Consider the following 21,317-nt stretch of genomic DNA (forward strand, 5'->3'; position numbering starts at 1 on the left):
AGGATAACATAATCCTGATACTCAAATCAGATTACAATAGCACCCTACTCCCCCAAATAACACAGGCAAAATCGCTAATAAATATAGGTATTATAAATAAATGTTAGAAATGTGATTCAGCAAAGAAAAAATTCACAAAATTCATGGATTAAAGGAGAGACACAGTAAGCTCCAAAATGAATTTAAACTACCTCAATATACATTTCTTGTTAAAAAGAGAAAAATAAAACTAATAAGCTGGAAATTTAAGAACATTTTGGCCAGGCATGGCAGCTTACGCCTATAATCCCAACACTTTGGGAGGCCAAGGTGGGAGGATCACTTGACCCCAGGAGTTCAAGACCAGCTTGGGCAACATGGAAAGACCTTGTCTCTACGAAAAAGAAAACAAAAGTTTTAAAATCAACTGGGCATGGTGGCATGCACCTGTGGTCCCAGCTAGCTACTCAAGAGGCTGAGGCAGGAGGGCTGTCTGAGCACAGGAGGTCGAGGCTGTAGAGAGCTGTGATCATGCCACTGTACTCCAGCCCCAGGTGACAGAGTGAGGCTCTGTCTCAAAAAGAAATGAAAAGAAAAATGTCCTTAATGTTATTAAAATCACATACCAACAACCTATAGCAATGCCACAATTAATGATAGAAAGGTAAATATATTAATGAAACAGAATAGAGTGTAGAGCAGGAATCAACAAATGTTTCCTGTAAACGGTCCGACAGTAAATATTTTAGGCTTCACAGGCCATAAAATCAACTGTGCTGTTTCAACATGAAAGGTGCCAACAGCAGTACAAAATGAATGGGGATGGCTGTGTTCCAATAAAACTTTATTAATAAAAAAAGACAGCAGGCCCACAGGATATAGTTTGCAACCCCTGGTCCAGAAAGCCTAGAAAGACACATTTATACAGTAAAGACATGACAGAGATGGAATTTCAAATCAATAGAAAAAAATGGCTTATTTAATAAATGGTGTTGGGAAAATTGAAAATCAATTAGGAAAAGAAAAAGCCTCACACTAGTCACAAAAGTATATCACAAATGTATTAATATTCTAAACAGAAACAAAACTATGAATGTACTAGAAGAAAATACAGAAAATTTATTTTTATAATATTCCTGAAGGAGAGTCTTTCAAAGCAAGATTCAAAACCAGAAAGCCATAAAAGAAAATATTGTCAAACGTGATAAAACTAAACTGAAAACCCTTTTTAAAAAAAGCAAAGTGGGCTGGGCACAGTGGCTCATGCTTGTAATCTCAACACCGAGGTGGGCAGATCATGAGGTCAGGATTTTGAGACCAGCCTGGCCAACATGGTGAAACCCTGCCTCTACTAAAAATACAAAAATTAGCTGGGCGTGGTGACAGGCACCTAAAATCCCAGCTACTCGGGAGGCTGAGGCAGGAGAATCACTTGAACCCAGGAGGCGGAGGTTGCAGTGAGCAAAGATTGCGCCACTGCACTCCAGCCTGGGCAACAAAGCTAGACTCTGTCTCAAAAAAAAAAAAAAAAGGCAAAGAGAAGACTTAGAAAACACATCTGGAACATATGAAAAATATATATGTAAAGAACTCCTAAGGATCAACAATAATAAAAAAATTGAAATCCATTTAAATATTAAAAATAATAAATGAATTCAGCAAGGTCACAGGATACAAGATAAATAACAAAAGCAACTGTATTTCTATAAACTAGCAATAAACAATCCAGAAATGAAATTAAGAAACTAAATCGGCTGGGTACAGTGGCTCATGCCTGTAATCCCACCACTTTGGAAGGCCAAGGTGGGTGGATCGCAAGGTCAGGAGATGGAGACCATCCTGGCTAACATGGTGAAATCCAGTCTCTATTAAAAATACAAAAAAAAAAATTAGCCAGGCATGGTAGCGGGTGCCTGTAGTCCCAGCTACTGGGGAGGCTGAGGCAGGAGAATGGCCTGAACCCAGGAGGTGGAGCTTGCAGTGAGCTGAGATCGTGCCACTGCACTCCAGCCTGGGCAAGAGAGCGAGACTCCATCTCAAAAAAAAAAAAAAGAAAGAAACCAAATCGATTCATAATATCCTCAAAAAGAATAAAAAACCTAGGAATACATTAATCAAAATTAGAGCAACACATACATTGAAAACTACAAAATATTGCTGAGAGAAAATTTAAAAGATTTAAATAAATGGAGAAACATCCCATGTTCATGAATTGGCAGACCCAATATTACTAAGATGGCAATTCTCCTCAAACTAATATATAATCAATGAAATTCCTATCAAAATCCCAGTAAGGGCCAGGTACGGTGGCTTATGCCTGTAATCCCAGCACTTTGGGAGGCTGAGATGGGTGGATCACGACGTCAGGAGATCAAGACCATCCTGGCTAACACGGTGAAACCCCGTCTCTACTGAAAATACAAAAAATTAGCCGGGCGTGGTGGTGGGCGCCTATAGTCCCAGCTACTCGGGAGGCTGAAGCAGGAGAATGGCGTGAACCCGGGAGGCGGAGCTTGCAGAGAGCCGAGATCGCGCCACTGCACTCCAGCCTGGGTGACAGTGCAAGACTCCGTCTCAAAAAAAAAATACAAAAAAAAACTAGCCGGGCGAGGTGGCGGGCGCCTGTAGTTCCAGCTACTCGGGAGGCTGAGGCAGGAGAATGGCGTAAACCCGGGAGGCGGAGCTTGCAGTGAGCTGAGATCTGGCCACTGCACTCCAGCCTGGGTGACAGAGCGAGACTCCGTCTCAAAAAAAAAAAAAAAAAAAAAAAAAAAAAAATCCCAGTAAGCCTTTTTGTACAAATTTTACTTTTTTTGGGGGGGGGGGACAGAATCTTGTTCTGTTGCCTAGGCTGGAGTGCACTGATGTAAACATGGCTCACTGTAGTCCTGGCCTCCTGCTCTCAAGCAATCCTCTTGCGCTGGCCTCCCATGTAGATGGGACCACAGGCACATACCACTACACCCAGCTAATTTTCTAATGTTTTGCAGAGACAGGGTCTTGCCATGTAGCCCAGGCTGGTCTCAAACTTCTGGGCTCAAGTGATCTGCTGGCCTCAGCCTCCCAAAGTACTGGGATTACAGGTGTGAGCCACTGTACCTGGCCGAATCACATTTCTGATTAAAAAATAAAACAAAACATAAAACTTATATCCAGAATATATAAAGAACTGTTACAACTCAATAACAAGAAAACTATGAATTTCAAAACAGACACAATATTTGAATAGAAATTTCACCAAAGATACATGAATGGCTAAAAAGCACATGAAATAATGTCCAACACTATTAATCATTAGGGAAATGCAAATTAAAACCACAATGAGATACCACTTTACTCCCACTAAGATGGCAACAATAAAAAAGACAGACAATAATGACTATTAGCAAAGGTGGAGAAATTAAAACACTTATATATTGCTGGTGGGAATGTAAAATGGTGTAGTCAGTTTGGAAAGCAATTTGGTAGAATTTCTTAAGAAGTTAAACAGGTTGAGGTAGGAGGATCACTTGTGCCTGGGAGGTGGAGACTCCAGTGAGCTGACATTGTGCCATTGCACTCCAGCCTGGGTAACAGAGTGAGACCCTTTCTCAAAAAAAAAAAAGAAAAAAAAAAAAAAGAAAATAGATCTGTGTGGAGAATCGTATTAATGTGTTCCCATTCTTTCCCAGTAGGCAGAGTATATATCCTTAGACCACTAACTCTGGCCTTTGCCATATGGCTGGCTTTGACTAATGGAATGTGACCAGAAATGAATGTGTGCTTTGAACACAGGCTTTAAAAAGCACTGTATGTAATTGTATGCACCTACTGGCCCTCTGAAGTAGAATAACCTTGAGAAGCCTGCCCCATTATAAACAATAACCTAACAAAAGCTAATATGTGAAAAAGGGTACATGAAAAGTGTTACATGAAAAAGGTTCCAAAAGATGTACATCAAATTGAATTATGTGTATCTGCCTATGTTGGGAGATAGTGCTGTTGAAAGAACACTGTACACTTTCCAATTTCTTGACTTTTTACCAGTGTTATTTTAAAAACCTGTTTAATGGAAAAATTTTTTTTTTTTCTCTTTTTTTTTGAGACGGAGTCTCGCTCTGTCGCCCAGGCTGGAGTGCTGTGGCCGGATCTCAGCTCACTGCAAGCTCCGCCTCCCGGGTTCCCGCCATTCTCCTGCCTCAGCCTCCCGAGTAGCTGGGACTACAGGCGCCCGCCACCTCGCCCGGCTAGTTTTTTGTATTTTTTAGTAGAGACGGGGTTTCACCGTGTTAGCCAGGATGGTCTCGATCTCCTGACCTCGTGATCCGCCCGTCTCGGCCTCCCAAAGTGCTGGGATTACAGGCTTGAGCCACCGCGCCCGGCCTGGAAAATTTTTTTTAAAAGACGTATGTTAAAAGTAAAAGTACTGGCCAGGCGCAGTAGCTCATGCCTGTAATCTCAGCACTTTGGGAGGCTAAGGCAGGCGAATCACGAGGTCAGGAGATCGAGACCATCCTGGCTAACATGGTGAAACCCCATCTCTACTAAAAAAAAAACACAAAAACAAAATTAGCCGGGCGTGGTGGCGGGCGCCTATAGTCCCAGTTACTCGGGAGGCTGAAGCAGGAGAATGGCAGGAACCCAGGAGGCGGAACTTGCAGTGAGCCGAGATCGCACCACTGTACTCCAGCCTGGGTGACAGAGCGAGACTCTGTCTCAAAACAAACAAACAAAAAAGTAAAAGTAACTGGATTACTATGGTGGGATAATTTTTTTTTCCTTTTCTATGGTTTCCAAATTTTCCATGATATTTTAGTATTTCTATATTTTAAAACAGTTTGGAAAAAAAGTTAAGATCCTACCATCAATCTAATGCAAGTAAAAAGACATAATGGTTAATAACTCTACTGTATTATATGCTATGGCAACTTGAAAGTGCTTTGAAAATTATACCAATGATCTTATTTCACTATCACAATGATACTGTAAAACAGGTATTTAATCACTCCCATTTCACGGTGAAGGAAACAAGCTTAGATTATTTGCTCTAAAGGACACACATGATAAGCCCTGAATCAGAAAACAGCCCTTTGGACTCTAAATCTCCAAAGCTTGAGTGCTAGAATGACAATGATCAAAACAATATGTGAATATTATTTGGGCTTAAAAAGAAAAAAATATTGCAGCCATAAAAAAGAGTGAGTTCGGCCAGGCGCGGTGGCTCACACCTGTAATCCCAGCACTTTGGGAGGCCGAGGCAGGTGGATCATGAGGTCAGGAGATCGAGACCATCCTGGCTAATGCGGTGCAACCCCACGTTAGTCTCTACTAAAAATACAAAAAATTAGCCGGGCGTGGTGGTGGGCACCTTTAGTCCCAGCAACTCATGTGGCTTAGGCAGGAGAATGGCATGAACCCAGGAGGCGGAGCTTGCAGTGAGCTGAGATTGCGCTACTGCACTCCAGTCTGGGCGACAGGGCGAGACTCGTCTCAAAAAAAGAGTTCATGTCCTTTGCAGGGACATGGATGAAGCCGGAAACCATTATTCTCAGCAAACTAAACTAGCACAGAAAAAGAAAACCAAACACTGCATGTTCTCACTCATAAGAGGGAGTTGAACAATGAGAACACATGGACAGAGGGAAGGGAACATCACACACCAGGGCATATCAGGGGTTGCAGGGTAAGGGGAGGGAGAACATTAGGACAAATACCTAATGCACGCAGGGCTTAAAACCTAAATGATGGGTTGATAGGTGCAGCAAACCACCATGGCACATGTATACCTACGTAACAAACCTGCACATTCTGCACATGCATCCCAGAACTTAAAGTAAAATAAAAATAAAAAATCGAAAAAGAGAAAGTCTAAAAAAAAGAAAGAAAAAAATATACTAACATTTGCCACAGCATGGATGGAGCAGCAGGACATTATGCTAAGTGAAATAAGACAGACACAAAGGACAATATTGCATTATCTCATATGTGAAATCTCGGTTTTTGTTTTGTTTTAACAAAAAAGGTAAAACATATAGAAACAGAGAATAAAACAGTGGTTACCAGGGTCAGGGTGGCAGGAGGGGAAGGAAATGGGGAAATGTAGGTCAAAAGATACAAAGTAGCAAATACGTAGCATAAACAAATTGAGAGATCTAATGTATAACATGAGGACTACAGTTAATAATAATGCATTGTATTCAGGATTTTTTTTTTTTTTTTTGAGATGGGGTCTGTCACCTAGGCTGGAGTGCAGCAGCATGATCTTGGCTTACTGCAACTTCCACCTCCCAGGCTCAAGAAATCCTCCCACCTCAGCCTTCCAAGTAACTGTGACCACAGGCGTGTGCCACCATGCCCAGTTAATTTTTTGTATTTTTGGTAGAGATGGGGTTTTGCCATGTTGCCCAGGCTGATCTCGACCTGCTGGGCTCGAGCAATCCATCCACCTAGGCTTCCCAAAGTGCTGGGATGACAGGTATGAGCCACAACACCCGGTGGTGACTACAGCTGCTCATGCCACAGGCAGAAAAAAAATGGGTAACTATATGAAATGATGGCTATATTACCACTATAATAACCATTTATATATATATATATAAAATATCTATCTTATACCATCATGTTATATACCTTACATTTACACAAATAAAATTTATTTAAAAAAAAAACACTACATGGAACAGTACAATTCCCCAAAGGAAAGAGGAATTCTTTGCAGACAAAACCAACATTAGCTATAATAGGGGTCAACAATGTAGATATCCCCATTATTTACAATCTGTGTCAGCAAACTACATCCTGTGGACCAAACCTGCCTACGAGCTGTTTCATAAAGGCTTATTGGAACTCAATACACAAACAAACAAACAAATAAAACACGATGTGAAAAGAAAAGAGGTAGTGAATTAATTCTATTTGGGAAAAAGGAGGAAAGAATTGATTGTAAAAGTATTTGCTAGTGTGAACCACTCTAACAGCTTCCTGTATAAAACATGGAAATGATAGCTTTCATTTTACAGTCAGAGTTTCGTTGCCAAATTCCCAGAGAAATCTAATTTTAAAATAACCATCTGTTACTTTTCATTATCATTTATGAGGTAGCTAAAATGCATTATGGCTCAATATATACAAATATATTGATACAAGCAGTTACATTAATATTAATTTAATAAGATGATTTCTCATTAAAAAAGACACAATTTTTTTGTTTTTAGCTCCAATGCTTTCTGAAGAAAAGACACAGTTTTGAAAACAAATATGCTCCAGGGACTAAGGAAAACACAAACACACACAAATTTGTCCACTATTAGATTGAAATGCAAAAAGCTAAGCATCATCCCTTTTAAAAATTAAAGATGGAAAAAATAAAATGTTCCTACTCTAAATCATAAAATAAGCATTTGGTCTGAAAGAGTCAGCATACCTGGGAACATTATTGTTTGAATCTTCGCTTTCGTTTGCCAGGCCACCAAACAAATAGCATTTGTTACCATATAAAGAGAAGCTATGTCCAAGCCGAGGACAAGGAGGTAAACCAGAAGGAGGGGGATGGGGTTTCACTTTTTTCCATAACCAACGACTTGCCTAAAAAAAAAAAGACACAAATACAGTCAGACAAAATCAAGAAAGCACTCCTATATTGTCAATAGTGCAACATCATATCAATACATTTTAATCCAAATCCTATCAGAAGGCACTAATAAACTACTTTTGGGACAAATGACAAACAACAAGCTAACTTCTGGAATTAAAATATATGTTCCAGTAGACATTCAAGTTACTATTCCATATTCATAGATTTCCACAATGGCAAACTAACCATATAATAATAAACTCCAACAGTTCTAAAGTATTTTCCAAATGAAAAATAAAGTATTATACATAGCTTCAAGATTAAATGTAATTTATACATTCTTACTTTCTGAAATAATGCAATCCATGAATGGCAAATATTTTAACCTTTTAAAGGTAAACATAAAGCTCATTTAACAAATCAAATTCCAAAACTTATTCTCTGGCCATGGATGTTTTCTTTAGCTGAAATTATTTTTGCAATGAGTTGCTTGTAAATAGGTATAACCACTCACATCTGCCAATTAGCAGATACTCACATGATCACCACCCTAGGGATAAGGCACAGGTCAGGAAGAAAAGTCAACAAGGGCTATGAGTCCGGTTTAGTAAGAGTCAAATTTAGAAAGGTTATGGGAAACTGTTACTCCTCTTTTGTATGTATTGTCAAGGTGGGAGGTGTAGCAAATATTAGTATGAGGGTAACAATTTCTAAAACACGAAAGCAGTGGTTTTCAAAGCATAGCCCAGGGGCCAGGCATGGTGATTTTCCAAATGTGGAAAGTTTTATTCAAAGTTGTCAATCTGTCAGTTGATGCCAATGCCAACTATCCCTCTGTGAGTCCTGCAGTACTTAATACTTAAGAACTTGCGGCAGAGCACAGTGGCTCATGCCAGTAATCCCAGCAGTTTGGGAGGCCCAGACGGGTGGATCACCTGAGGTCAGAAGTTCAAGACCAGCCTGGCCAACATGGTGAAACCTCGTCTCTACTAAAAATACAAAAATTAGCTGGGCATGGTGGTGCGTGCCTGTAGTCACAGCTACTCAGGAGGCTGAGGCAGGAGAATCGCTTGAACCCAGGAGACGGAGGTTGCAGTGAGTCAAGATCGCACGGCTGCAGTCCAGCCTGGGCAACGGAGCAAGACTCTGTCTCAAAACAAACAAACAAAAAGTATACTCTAGAAACCAGGAGCTTCAGCAGCTGGGAACTTGGTAGAAATGCAAATGCTTATGGCCCACTACTGACTCAGAAACTCTCTGGGTAGAACCCAGCAATCTGTGTCTTCACAGGTCCTCCAGGTGCTCCTGTTGCAGGCTAAAGTTTCTACTGCACTAAGATACAAAAACTTAAGTATAAACATGTACAACTGATGCTAAGTAACAGGTATCTTGATGTTATAAATGTTGCACTGGGTATGGGAAAAAGACTTGCCAGGAAACTTTGGCTTTTAAGTGAAGTGGAAACATTTTCTGTAAAGCTATAAAATGTGAAGTTTACATTACTTGAACAATGTCAAAATGTGTTAAACAATGTTAGTAATGTTGCAATCTTTTGAAAAATTATGAACAATATCATTATTAAAGCCTCAGAATGAAATAATATTAAATACACTTACTTGTAACTCATATAACTCATTGCTGTATCTTCCATATTCAACCATACCCCCAAATACTAATATTCTGGTACCATCACAGACAAATCCATGGGCAGCACAGCCTGGAGGGATATCTCCTCGAACAGCTGGCAGAAACCACTGATTCGTAGCTAGTTGCCAAAATAAAATTAAAACTGATTATAACCAACAACGGTTATCACATACTATCAGCAAGTACTTTACATATATCATCATTATCAGTGGGTCTCAACTGGGGATGATTCTGCCCCCCAGAAGACATTTGGCAAAGTCTGGTGACATTTTTAGTTGTCACAACTGGAGGGGGCTGTTACTGGCATCTCGTAGGTAGAGGCAGGGATGCTGTCAAACATCTTACAATGTACAGGGCAATACAGGGCAGCTTCCCCCGACCTCTACAAAGAATTACCTGGCCCAAAAGGTCGACGGTGCTGCTGTTGAAAAACCCTGATCTGTATCATTTAATTCTTATAAAACCCCTGCTGGGTGAGTATAAAAATCTCCATTTTACAACTGAAAATTGTGAAGCTAAAAAAGGTTTGGTAACTTCAGCGCTGATCCTGGGCAACTGGCAGAGCAAGATTCAAATCAGGTCTAATTTGTTCCAAAGCCAGGGTTTTGAACACTAAGACCAAACTGTCAGTAACTTTTTAACTTCATATGCTGGGGCGCTGGGAGGAGGAGAGGGTGAAAAAAATAAAATTTCTCAGACTCCACTATTTTGTTAACCTTCAAATTATTCCTGTGATTAAGCTGTTTCGTCCGAGAAAAGTTATCAGGCATGAAGTAGACCCAAAATTCCATCACTGTCTTTACACCGAAAAGATTTCTTGTGACAGCCTGAGCATTTACAAGGGGGAAAAAAATTAAATTCCAGACTCCTTTCTATTCCACAGAGGTCCTCAAAGATAGGGGCTCCTTGCCCAGGGACACTTGTGATCTGCAGTGGTGCTCAGGTTATGACAGTCCTCTTTCCGAGGGCCAGTCCAGAAGGGCGCCCACACCGAGTATGCAGACACAAGGCCGCCTCACCACGTCCCCGCCGGTTTAGAGCGCGGCCCACGGAGGGGCTCTTGACCGTTACCTGCCAAACACCGGGTTGTATTTGAGGCAAGAGCGCCAGAAGGCCTCTCGTTTTCCCTCCTCACCCCCTAGATGGTCTTCCTCCTAAGGAAGGCAGGTAGGCAAAGCCGGGAAAGGCCCGACGGAACTTTGGTTTGGAGTGGGTTTTGTTTTTTGACAGGGGCGAGATTTCGGGGAGTAGCCCAGGCAGTTGGACACGGTCTTCTGTCGCCTGCGTCCTCCAGCAGCGCTGGGGCGGGGGCGTCCGGGATCCCCCGCTTGAAGACCGGTGCACCCCGCTCGGGGTCCGCTGCGTCCCCGAGGGTCCCGGAGATCCAGAGCTGCCGTCCGGGACAGAGCTGCGGGACCCGGGCCGCCCGGCCGAGCCGCGCTCCCCGCCGCCCGCCCGAGGAAGCAGTGACCGGGCGGTGACAGCTGTCAGGGCCGCGGCCGCCGCCTCGCCTCCCCTCCCCCTCCGCGGCTCCCGCAGGCGGGGCCGACGAGCCACCGCCGCGCCTACCCGTGTTGTAGACGTGCAGCTCATCCGCGATGCCCTCATTTCCCCCTCCAAAGATGATCATCAGCTCCCGGATGGCCACCGCTCGGTGTCCGTGTCGGGCGCGGGGTACCGGCCCCGTGAAGGAAGAAACCCGCCTCCAGTTGAGGAGGCTGGGAGCCGCCATCTTCCCAACCCCCGCCCCTCTGCCCACAATGCACCGCTCCCGCCTCAACCCGCTGCTCCCTGGGGAGGGCGGGGAACCGCCTCCAGCTGTGCTGGGGTCACGTGGCCGCGGGCGCCGGGGGCCAGGCTGGAGGCCCGCCGGCAGGGGAGAGACGCCGGGGAAGGGGGGGTCCTGAGAGGGGAGCCCCAACCCCATCCCAGGCGACGTGGCCAGCGGCCACCCGGGGCAACGCACCTTAGGGTGGAAGGACACTTCCCACTGACCACGTCTCCCGTCCCCACCCAGAGCCTCCCGTTCGGTATTTTGGGGAGAAGGCACAGCATCTTCCTTTACGTCCACTTTAATTGAGCATCTAGGATGTGTGGGCGAGGCAGTGTCACAAGCAACGTGAGAGAAGCTCGTGTAGAGGTGCGAAGAGCTGGGAGCGCAGGGGCGGGGACCTCGCAAGGGAGGGTGCGGGCGGGAGCCCGCCTCGCGAGCCCGGGCCACGGCCGCTTCTCTCGACCGTGACTGGGACCCGGGCAGGGAAGGTCGCTACAAAGCCTGCCAGGGCGAACCGAGGGCAGCTTTGTGGGGAGCCATGCCAGGAAGCTTGGGAACCGTGAGCCACAAGAGGTATTTTTGGTTTTTTTGGCTTAAGCAGAGAAGAGATGGTTTGTAGGTTTCTGTTTCATTGCTAGCTAACAAGTGAGGGCTGTCCACAGCCACGAATGCCTTAAGTGCCTCATGTGTATTAACTCGTGTAATCCATCCAACAATCTAGTGAGGTGGCTCCTGTTATCTCCCTTTCGTGGATGGAGAAATGAGGCACAGTGCAATTAAGTAATATTATGAGGAACACAAAGGAAAGGTGTTGAAAAAAAGATTGGGGCCAGGAATCAACCACGGGACTTCTGATTCCAGAACCCCCAAGCCCTTATACCATATACCATACTGCCTCTGATAGCAGTCATATCCAACCATTGTGCAATACTGCCTCTGATAGCAGTCTTACGCAACTCTTTATTTTTATTTATTTATTTTAGATAGGGTCTGGTTCTGTTGCCGGAATGCAGTGGCGCTATCAGAGCTCACTGCGAGCTCCAGCTCCTGGGCTCCAGCGATCCTCCCACCTCGGCCTTCCACAGTGCTGGGACTACAGGCGTGAGCCACCGCACCCAGCCAATGTAACTCTTAATAAGGCCTAGCTGCCCTGTGATTTGATCCTACAGGTAATCACACAAGTCCATTAGGAATAAAATTGCACTGCATATGGGATTCATGCCAAATGAGTAGATTTTAGCTGCTCTTGCCACAGAAACACAAAAAGGGTTGGTGGTAACTATATGAGATGATGGATATGTTAATATGCTGCGCTGTAGCAACTTTGTGACTGTATCAGCTGTCCCCTACCTTTTTGGCACTAGGAACCTGTTTCATGGAAGACAATTTTTCCACGGACTTGGCAGGGGAGTGGGGGGTATGGACTTGGCAGGGGGGTGGAGGGTATGGTTTCGGCATGAAACTGTTCCACCTCAGATCATCAGGAATAAGATTCTCATAGGGAGTATGCAATGTAGATCCCTCCTATGGGCAGTTGACAGTAGGGTTTGAGCTCCTCTGAGAATCTAATGCGCGGCTGATCTGACAGGAGGCGGAGCTCGGGAGGTCATGGGAGTTCCGAACAGACCGAGGACTGGTTGCTGGGGATTAGAGACCCCTGGTCTATATGATATCATAACTTCATATTGTATATCTTAAAAATGCACAAGTTATTTTTTAAAAATTTAATTGAAAAAGGACTGGGCACAGTGACTCACACCTGTAATCCCAGCACGTTTGGAGGCTGAGACAGAAGGATCCACTGATCCCAGGAGTTCGAGACCAGCCTGGTCAAGATGGTGAGATCCCATCTCTATTTTTATTAAACAACGATATATAAGGCCGGGCGCGGTGGCTCACGCCTGTAATCCCAGCACTTTGGGAGGCCGAAGTGGGCGGATCACGAGGTCAGGAGATGGAGACCATCCTGGCAAATGTGGTGAAACCCCGTTTCTACTAAAAATACAAAAAAATTAGCCGGGTGTGGTGGCGGCCGCATGTAGTCCCAGCTTCTTGGGAGGCTGAGACAGGAGAATGGCATGAACCCGGGAGGCGGCAGAGCTTGCAGTGAGCGGAGATTGCGCCACTGCACTCCAGCCAGGGCGAAAGAATGAGACTCCGTCTCAAAATAAAATAAAATAAATAGAGATATAAGTCCAGTGGAAGAAAAAATTGAAAGCAATTTAAATCCCTACCTCAGATTCTCAAGAGGTACTGAAAGGAGAATACACTGTATAGTAAATTTCCTAAAGCTCTTTTTTCCTCATCTTTTACCATTTTCAATTTCTCTTATATGCTTCATTCACCCAACTCCCTTAAACCTCAGCATGCTTCTCCACCTTCTCATCCATCTAAGCTTCTTTTTGAAAGAGAACTCTCTACCTTTTAAAAAGGAATTCTCAGGCTGGGCATAGTGGCTCACACCTGTAATCCCAGCAGTTTGAGAGGCTGAGGAGAGCAGATCACCTGAGGTCAGCAGTTCGAGACCAGCCTGGCCAACATGGTGAAACCCCGTCTCTACTAAAAATACAAAAATTAGCCGGGTGTGGTGGTGCATGCCTGTAATCCCAGCTACTTGGGAGACTGACGTAGGACAATCGCTTGAACCCAGGAGGCGGAGGTTGCAGTGAGCCAAGATGGTGCCATTGCACTCCAGCCCGGGCAACAAGAGCAAAACTCTGTCAAAAAAAAAAAAAAAAAAAAAAGGAAAGGAATTCTCACTATTCTTTTTAGCTTCTGCTTCTTAAATTCTCCCTCTCACTGAGTATAACCCAATTTTGTTTGTTTGTTTGTTTGTTTTTGAGATGGAGTTTCGCTCTTGTTCACCAGGCTGGAGTGCAATGGCGTGATCTTGGTTCACTGCAACCTCCGCCTCCTGGGTTCAAGTGATTCCACTGCCTCAGCCTCCTGAGTAGCTGGGATTACAGCCATGCACCGCCATGCCCAGCTAATTCTGTATTTTTAGTAGGGACGGGGTTTCTCCATGTTGGTCAGGCTAGTCTTGAACTCCTGACCTCAGGTGATCCACCCGCCTTGGTCTCCCAAAGTGCTGAAATTTCAGGCATGAGCCACCGTGCCCAGCCAGTCCAATTTCATAATATGTCCAAAGAGAATTTGGAAAGGGAGGGAGAAATAAGATGCCTACAAACAGAAAAGAGGTTATGAATATTTATTAATATTTTTCTTTGTCACGCACATAAGATAGGCTCTTAAATGTTGCAATAATAAGTTTTTATGAATCTGAAATAAAACTGGAAGAGTTGGAATAAAGCAGTGAGTTTTTCATAAAACCCAAAGTGTTTAATTTAAAGAACTGTACTTTGTTCTGAGAGTTTTGTGCTTAGATGGTAGTTTTTTTCTAATGCCCTTATAGCACAAGGTTAAAGGAAAAATCAAAAGTTGCAACCCTAATGTTGAACTTCAAATTTAAAAAAAAAAACTAGTCTATGATATTTGAAAGCCAGAGAACCCTTGAACTAGGAGAAAAATGAAAGCAAATATTTTTAAGACAAAAGGGATTGCAAGCTATAACTGGTGGCTTAGATAGGGAGCTGCAGGGTGATGAGGAAATGTATACTAGTTTCCTAGAGCTGCTGTGATAAAGTACCACAAATCTGGTGGCTTAAAACAATAGGAATGTTTTGTCTCACAGTTCTGAAGGATATATAAGTCTGAAATTAATGTGTCAATATGGCTGTGATCCCTCCAAAACCTGTAGGAGAGAATGCTTCCATGCCTCTTTCTAGCTTCTGGTGGCAGCTGTCAATCCATGGCAACCCTTGGCTTGTCAATGAATCACTCATCTCTGGCTCCATCACATCATCACGTGGTGTTCTCCCTGTGTGTCTGTCTTTTTTTTCTTCTTCTTCTTTTTTTTTTTTTTTTTTTTTTGAGACAGGGTCTGGCTCTGTCACCCAGGCTGGAGTATAGTGGCGCGATCTCAGCTTACTGCAGCCTCCACCTCCTGGGCTTAAGCGATCCTCCCACCTCAGCTTCCGGAGTAACTGGGATTACAGGTGTGCACCACCATGTCTGGCTAATTTTTAAATTTTTTCTAGAGATGAGGTTTTACCATGTTTCCCATGCTGGTCTTAAACTCCTGAGCTCAAGTGATCCTCCTGCCTCAGCCTCCCAAAGTGCTAGGATTACAGATATGAGCCACTGCACCCAGCCTCCTCCTCTTCTTGTAAATTCACTAGCTATATCGGATTAGGGCTCATCCTGTGATCTCATCTTAACTTGATTATATCAGCAAATACCCTATATCCAAATAAGGTCATATTCACAGGTATAGCGGGTTAAGACTTCAGCATATTGTTTGGGGGAGATACAATTCAATCAGTGACGAAGTACGTAATCCAATGGGAAAGCTATTTTAGTAGAGCAGTTTTGAGTACTCTCTCCTTGAGGGAGGCATCTAAAAGAGGTCCCCATTTCACAATAAAGTACCTTCAGTCTTTGAAACTTCAAGATTGTAGTTTGGAAACAACAACCTAGGAGGAGAGTTTGGAGAAGAGGGATGGAAAATAGCACCCTGAAGAAGCCAGCATTGATGGGGTAAAGACAAGAGGAGGCACTCATGAAGGAAATAGAGAATAAGTAGCCAGAGAAGTTAAAAGGGAACTGGGTGAGGGTGATGTCAAAGAAACCACAGGCAAAGAGGGTTTCATAGAGGCAGAAGTGGTAAGGAAAGCCAAAAGCCATAGAGAAGTCAGGGAAGAAGAGGACGAAGAAGCAACTGTTGGATTTGCAAATTAGGAGGTTAGTAGTGGCCTAGAATTAAAATGTTTTCAATGGAGTGGGAGGGAAAGAAGCCAGAGAGAACTGAAGCATGAATTAGAAAATGCGGATAACATGTATAGTCTACTCTTTATAGAGACTTGGCTATGTGAGGAAAGAAAGAACAATGGCTGGCAAGGAGAGAGAGGTACTGTGTAAATTGTTATTATTTTGGATGGTGAGACTTGAGCATGATTTTGGGCCCAGAAGAAGGATCCAGTTGCAAACAAAAGGTTGGAAGTACACAACCAGCAATCATTTCCAACCTTCTTCTCCTTGCCTGCCTCTCATTATTGAGACTGGGAAGGAAAAAACAAACAAATAAGCACTTTCCCAGGCTACTGTACCCACTCTCCTTCAAGATGACCCCCAATGTCTGCTCTTCTCTTCTTTTCAGTAACAGAATCTGGACTATGAGCTGGGCACATGACCGTTCTAAATAAAAATTCGTTTCCCAAACTTCCCTCAACTAGTTGTGGCTTGTGGCTAAATATTGACCTATGGGGTATAAGCAAAAGTACTATATATAATTCCAAAATGTGTTCAGGAGGAGGGAAACTTCCTCTCTCTTACTCTTTCCTGCTGGCTGGAATGTAGATGTAATGGCTAGAGCTGGGGCAGCTGTCTTGGACCATGAGCTGGAAGGAGCCTAATTTCCTGAGGACTTAGTGAAGTAGAGCAGCTCTACTGGAAATTACATTCCATAGGGCAAGTAGGTCTGTTCAGAAAGAGCTGGGATTTGGTGGATCGAGGTCCTGGAGGATCAAGGAAAGATGGATCCTGAAGTCCATGTATATCTACATGTATACGAGAGTTGAATAGATACATTAATTCTCTATTATAGATTGTATAAATATTATGTATTCTATACATATACAGGAATCCCTCTTTAGCCATGGTTTCAGTTACCCACAGTCAATACAGTCTGAGAATATTAAATGGAAAATTCCAGAAATAAGCAATTTGTAAGTTTTAAATTGTGTACCATCCTGAGTCACATGATGAAGTCTTGCACTGTCCCGCTGTTACCTGCCTGGGATATGAATCATGCTTTGTCCAGTGTTTCCACACTGTATGTGCCACCTGCCCATTCGTCATTTAGTAGCTGTCTTAGTTAGAGTTATATAGGATTTGGTACTATCTGTGGTTTTAGGCATCTCTGGGGGTCTTTGAATGTATCCCCCTTGGGTAAGGGGGCATCTGTTGTATTATAGAAAGCTCTATTGGACAGTGCTGCTCTAGACTTTTTAGGCATATGTTAGAGAAGGTACTTTCATCTCTCACTACTTCCTCTCCTCTCTGCCCACTCCTCCATATCAAACACCCACCAGAGTCATTTACCTGGACTGTTTCATTTGGGGTTAAGATCATGGGCTTTAAGACCCAATAGGTTGTAGCTACTTAACTAGTTGTGTGGCCTTGGTCAAATTATTTATCCTCTTTGAACCTCAGATTCTTTGTCTATGAAATGGGAAGAGTAAGAGCATCTGCTTCTCAGGATTAGTCAAGGGATTAAATGAGATAATATGGTGCCAAAGTGGCAGCAAGGAAGCAAGCTGGCTTCACACCCCCCAGTGGAAAACCAAAAACTAATATTCAACACTGAAATTATCACCAGCAATATCCAATAACTCAACTATGAGGATGAGACATTTGCTGGGGCCACAGAGAAGTTTAAAAAACTCTGAGTAGATGGTAAGAGAAGTAGACTTCCACATCTGTAATCCCCTCCCCACAATCTACCAGGCACCAAGTACATGAAAATTTCCCCCAACTCACAGTGTACACTGTAAAAAGTGAGATCAAGGCATAGACAACCAGCTTCTCCACAATCTTGGGTTCCCTGGCAGAAGACCTGTCCCTGCCTCAACCACTAGAAGCATCAGTAGTCCCTGGAGGAAAAATATCCCTGAGAACAGCCAGAGACAAAGGGGAGAGGTGAGACTACTATCCCAGCTCTGGAAACTGCTGTGTAACTTGACAAAAAGAGACGGAGACACCAAATCAGAGTGGCTGTTCAGTAGCACCACACTGTAGGAGGTTGGGTCTATAGGACCCTTGAACGCTGAACCCCTAGTCAGCCTTCCCATACTACTGGGATATCCCCCATTAAGGACAAGGGGCACTGAATATTTATTAGAATGGAGGCAAACATGGGTTTCAGCACCATCTAGTGCTGAAAATGGGGCAGCGACCTAGCAAAGGGGAAAAAAGAAAGAAATCAATAGATAAATGAAATAATACATGTAAAGTACAGGCAGTCTTCACTTTGCATGATAATACTGTTCTGCAAACATGATATGCAAGCCAACACCCTTCAAAGTGATCTTAATTACCAGTGGGAAAAATTACAATTGTTTTGTGATGTTTAAAAACTTTTTTGTCAAAATATTAAAAACTTTCTTACTATTGCTTATAAATATATAGAGAAATGAAAAAATTGTAAACCTAATATTTCTTTGTTATGCCATAATTTAAAACAGAAATATTGAGAATTAAAGAGTTTTATTTCTTTGCATAAAACTTACCATGAGTAGTTTAAACCATGCTTACCACCTTCTTGTCATATAGCTTACTATATGGAGTGAGCATCTTTTCTATGCTGTGGCAAATTGTCATACTCCTTTCTAAGGCCTTTTTTTTTTTGAGACAGGGTCTCTATCATCTGAGCTGAAGTACAGTGGCATGATCATAGCTCACCACAAACTTGACCTCCCAGGCTAAAGTGATCCTCCCACCTCAGCCTCCTGAGTAGTTGGGACCTTAGGTGTATACCACCACACCTGGCTAACTTTTTTATTTTTTGTAGACATGGGGTCTCCCTATGTTGCTAAGGCTAGTCTTGAACTCCTGAGCTCAAGCAATCCTCCTGCCTCAGCCTCCCAAAGTGCTACGATTACAGGTGTGAACCACCATGCCCAGCCTCCTTTCTAAGTTTTCCTTTGTGCTTTCAATGTTGTGAGATATCTCTGAATGTTCCTTTAATGTGAATTTTTTGCTCATGTCACTTTCTGGAACATCTTTATCCTTGTCCTTACAACTTCCAACTTCCTTCCTTATTTATGTTCATAAGTTTACCTTTACTAAGTTTTTCTGGATGCCCATCTGGAGTTGAACAGTGGCAACAACAACATTCTCATGGCCAACAATTTCTTCTGTAACTCCAGTGATCTTTGATTTGAACTTCACTCCCACAATTATCACTTTTCGTTTCTTTGCTTCACTTTTATCTTTATTGGCAAATTCTATTGTCCATTTATTAAAATGTCACATGGAGATAAGGAGGCAACACAACTACATGCTTTGCTGTCTGTGCATAACTAAATAACAGATGTCCAGTGACCGGTCACCAGCAGACTACAAATGAAGTGATATGCTATGGTCACTGATCATGGTGTACATCTGTTATTTGCATAGTAATTTTGTGGACTGAAAACCTGGCAGCAAAGCTTGTATTTATGCAATTACTCACAGTTAATATACTGTGGTAACTGAAATTTGAACTGTGTTATTGGGGGACTTGTGTTATATAACTAAATGGTGCTAATTGAAATCTGTGCTGTTGCCATGCCAAGCAAGGACTGTGCTATACTTATGCAAGGACTGACATGTAGTGAGCATTTAGTAAGTAGTAGATTGTTTTATTTCTATCATTATCATGATGTTATTATATTTCTACAGTTTCTATTCCTCTTCCTGAGCTGCAGGCCAAAAAGTCAACCCTAGAGTGAGAATCTGGTGCTGGAGGTGGCAGACAGTCCTGTGTTTTCAGCCAAGAGTGTAAATTGCAATGTCTTTAATCTCAATTGAGGACTCGGGCCAAGGGCCAAAGGCTTTTTGCCAGAGGTCTGAGAAGAGGTTCTGGGGAGTGCTAGCAAGTGGGCAGAACTCAATAGCAGAGATCCTGGGCAGGGACTGTTGCCGAAGTGAGGGAAACAGATGGTGTCTGAGAGGTCTGTTTACAGATTGCAGGGCTCCAACCATGAATCTTGGCTGAAGCTATGGCCAAAGCACAGAGAGGGCAGCTGGCAAGAGCAAGGCAGTGCTCCAGGCTAGATAGAACCTAACTTAATTGCCAGAACAGGGAACTGGGCCAAGGAAGAGAAACAGTTACAGCATGTGGGAGAGAGGGAACTCTAGTGTGAGACTCAGGTGCTGGAGCAATTGCTGCAGTTCAGGGAGTAGCAGGGGAGAGCAAGAGCACTGAAGCTCAGGGCAACAAGAAGATGACCTGCAACTGAACCACACCAGGCAAAAGAGAGGGAATTGAGCCTGCTATGGTAATTCCTGCCCCATGTGTGTGATCTTGGAGCCCAGCCATGGGAGACAAACGTGGCAAAGAGGCTTGTCAGCCTGACCCAATGTGGTAATTCATGTACTACTAGAGAAGACTTATTCCTTTCCTCCCAGGCAACCTTATCAGCTTTAATAGATTTTATCTAGGACCTTATCTAAAAGTAATATACACAGTCAAGGCAGACCCAGTTAGCAAGAAGAAACGATGAACATCTGACTTTCAACTAGTAAGTAATAAACACAGAATAATAATGACTCAGATACATGTTTTGTTGACAAATGATACCACAAATATAAAATGCATGTGAAATGCATACATATTGCATGCGGTTGCACTCAGGCATGTAACTAAATCTAACCAAAGTTACTTGACCACTTAAGGGTTTATTTTCATCACATAGCAAGATTTTCCATAAGTAGTTCATTCAGGGCTGCTGTGGTGATTCTCTGCCATCTTTAGCAAATGCCAGGCTGCAGAATGACACAGTGCCAGGGACCCCATTCATATCATGCAAGGATATTTTTCATTTACTTCTACAGATCTACTCTCCACCCTTCAACCTGTTCAGTGTCCTGAGAGGCTAACCTCAATGGATTATAGCACTTGAGCTCCTTGCCCTCTGACTTCTAGTTGGATTTGGTCAATGGGAGACACTACCAACAGGAGACTGTGACGCTAGGGTAATCAGCCCCTGGTTCCTTTTGTGCAGAGCACCACAGATTGGCTGTATCCCAGTGGGAGGGCTGCTCTTGCTGGCCACCCCTCTCCATATCCTCTCTCCAAGTCCTGGAAACCACTCTCTCATTGACCCTCAGAGTTTGGGGTTGTAATAACTCCCTGCTATTGCTAGCCCCAGGGTACTGCATCATCTCTTAACCATGTTTCCCTGACAGTGATTATACCTTTTCAATTAGTGCCTTTTAAAAAAGTCTCCACCATTACCTTATTGGAGGGAGCTGTCTGTATCCCGCCAGGACCCTGACTGATTCAACTGTGTAGTCACTGTGCACAGCCAATGTGGCCATACGCAGCAGCATAGTGCGGGCCTCTTATCCCCAGAGCTGCAAGGTGGCTACTTCACATACAAGGTTCAAGGCTGGATTTTAAACAGGAAAAAAGGGCAAAAGACACCAAAGAGCTCTTTGCCAGGAAAACACTAGCTTTCGAGGAAGTGCTAGACAGCAGACATCTGCTCACATGCCACTCTAGCTGCAAGACATCCAAGGAGGAGAATCTTTTCAAATGGGCAT

General features: G+C 43.4%; 2 protein-coding genes across 10 annotated transcripts in view; one reads left to right on the forward strand and one right to left on the reverse strand.

Annotated features, from left to right (window-relative positions):
* LOC105497723 (host cell factor C2) overlaps positions 1 to 10,944 on the reverse strand; it is a 44,756-nt gene extending 33,812 nt beyond the window's left edge. For 2 of the 4 annotated variants that reach the window (XM_071071213.1, XM_071071214.1), the window contains exons 1-3: positions 10,748 to 10,944; positions 9,148 to 9,296; positions 7,382 to 7,542 (exon numbers count right to left, since the gene is read on the reverse strand). In XM_071071213.1, the coding sequence (XP_070927314.1) occupies positions 7,382 to 7,542; positions 9,148 to 9,296; positions 10,748 to 10,910 (473 nt within the window). In that variant the 5' untranslated portion in view covers positions 10,911 to 10,944. Of the gene's footprint in view, positions 1 to 7,381; positions 7,543 to 9,147; positions 9,297 to 10,249; positions 10,525 to 10,747 lie in introns of those variants that run through there. The other 2 variants (XM_011769027.3, XM_011769028.3) reach the window with 2 other exon arrangements.
* An 89-nt stretch (positions 10,945 to 11,033) lies between these two features.
* The window catches only part of LOC105497724 (glycosyltransferase 8 domain containing 2), a 72,219-nt gene continuing 61,935 nt past the window's right edge, over positions 11,034 to 21,317 (forward strand). For 2 of the 6 annotated variants that reach the window (XM_011769030.3, XM_024797938.2), the window contains exons 1-2: positions 11,083 to 11,318; positions 11,936 to 12,121. The gene's annotated coding sequence lies outside the window, so the exon portion shown is untranslated. Of the gene's footprint in view, positions 11,526 to 11,935; positions 12,122 to 21,317 lie in introns of all 6 variants that reach the window. The other 4 variants (XM_071071215.1, XM_071071216.1, XM_011769029.3 and 1 more) reach the window with 3 other exon arrangements.

Source organism: Macaca nemestrina, chromosome 10, assembly GCF_043159975.1.
Source record: "Macaca nemestrina isolate mMacNem1 chromosome 10, mMacNem.hap1, whole genome shotgun sequence".
Lineage (NCBI taxonomy): Eukaryota > Metazoa > Chordata > Mammalia > Primates > Cercopithecidae > Macaca > Macaca nemestrina.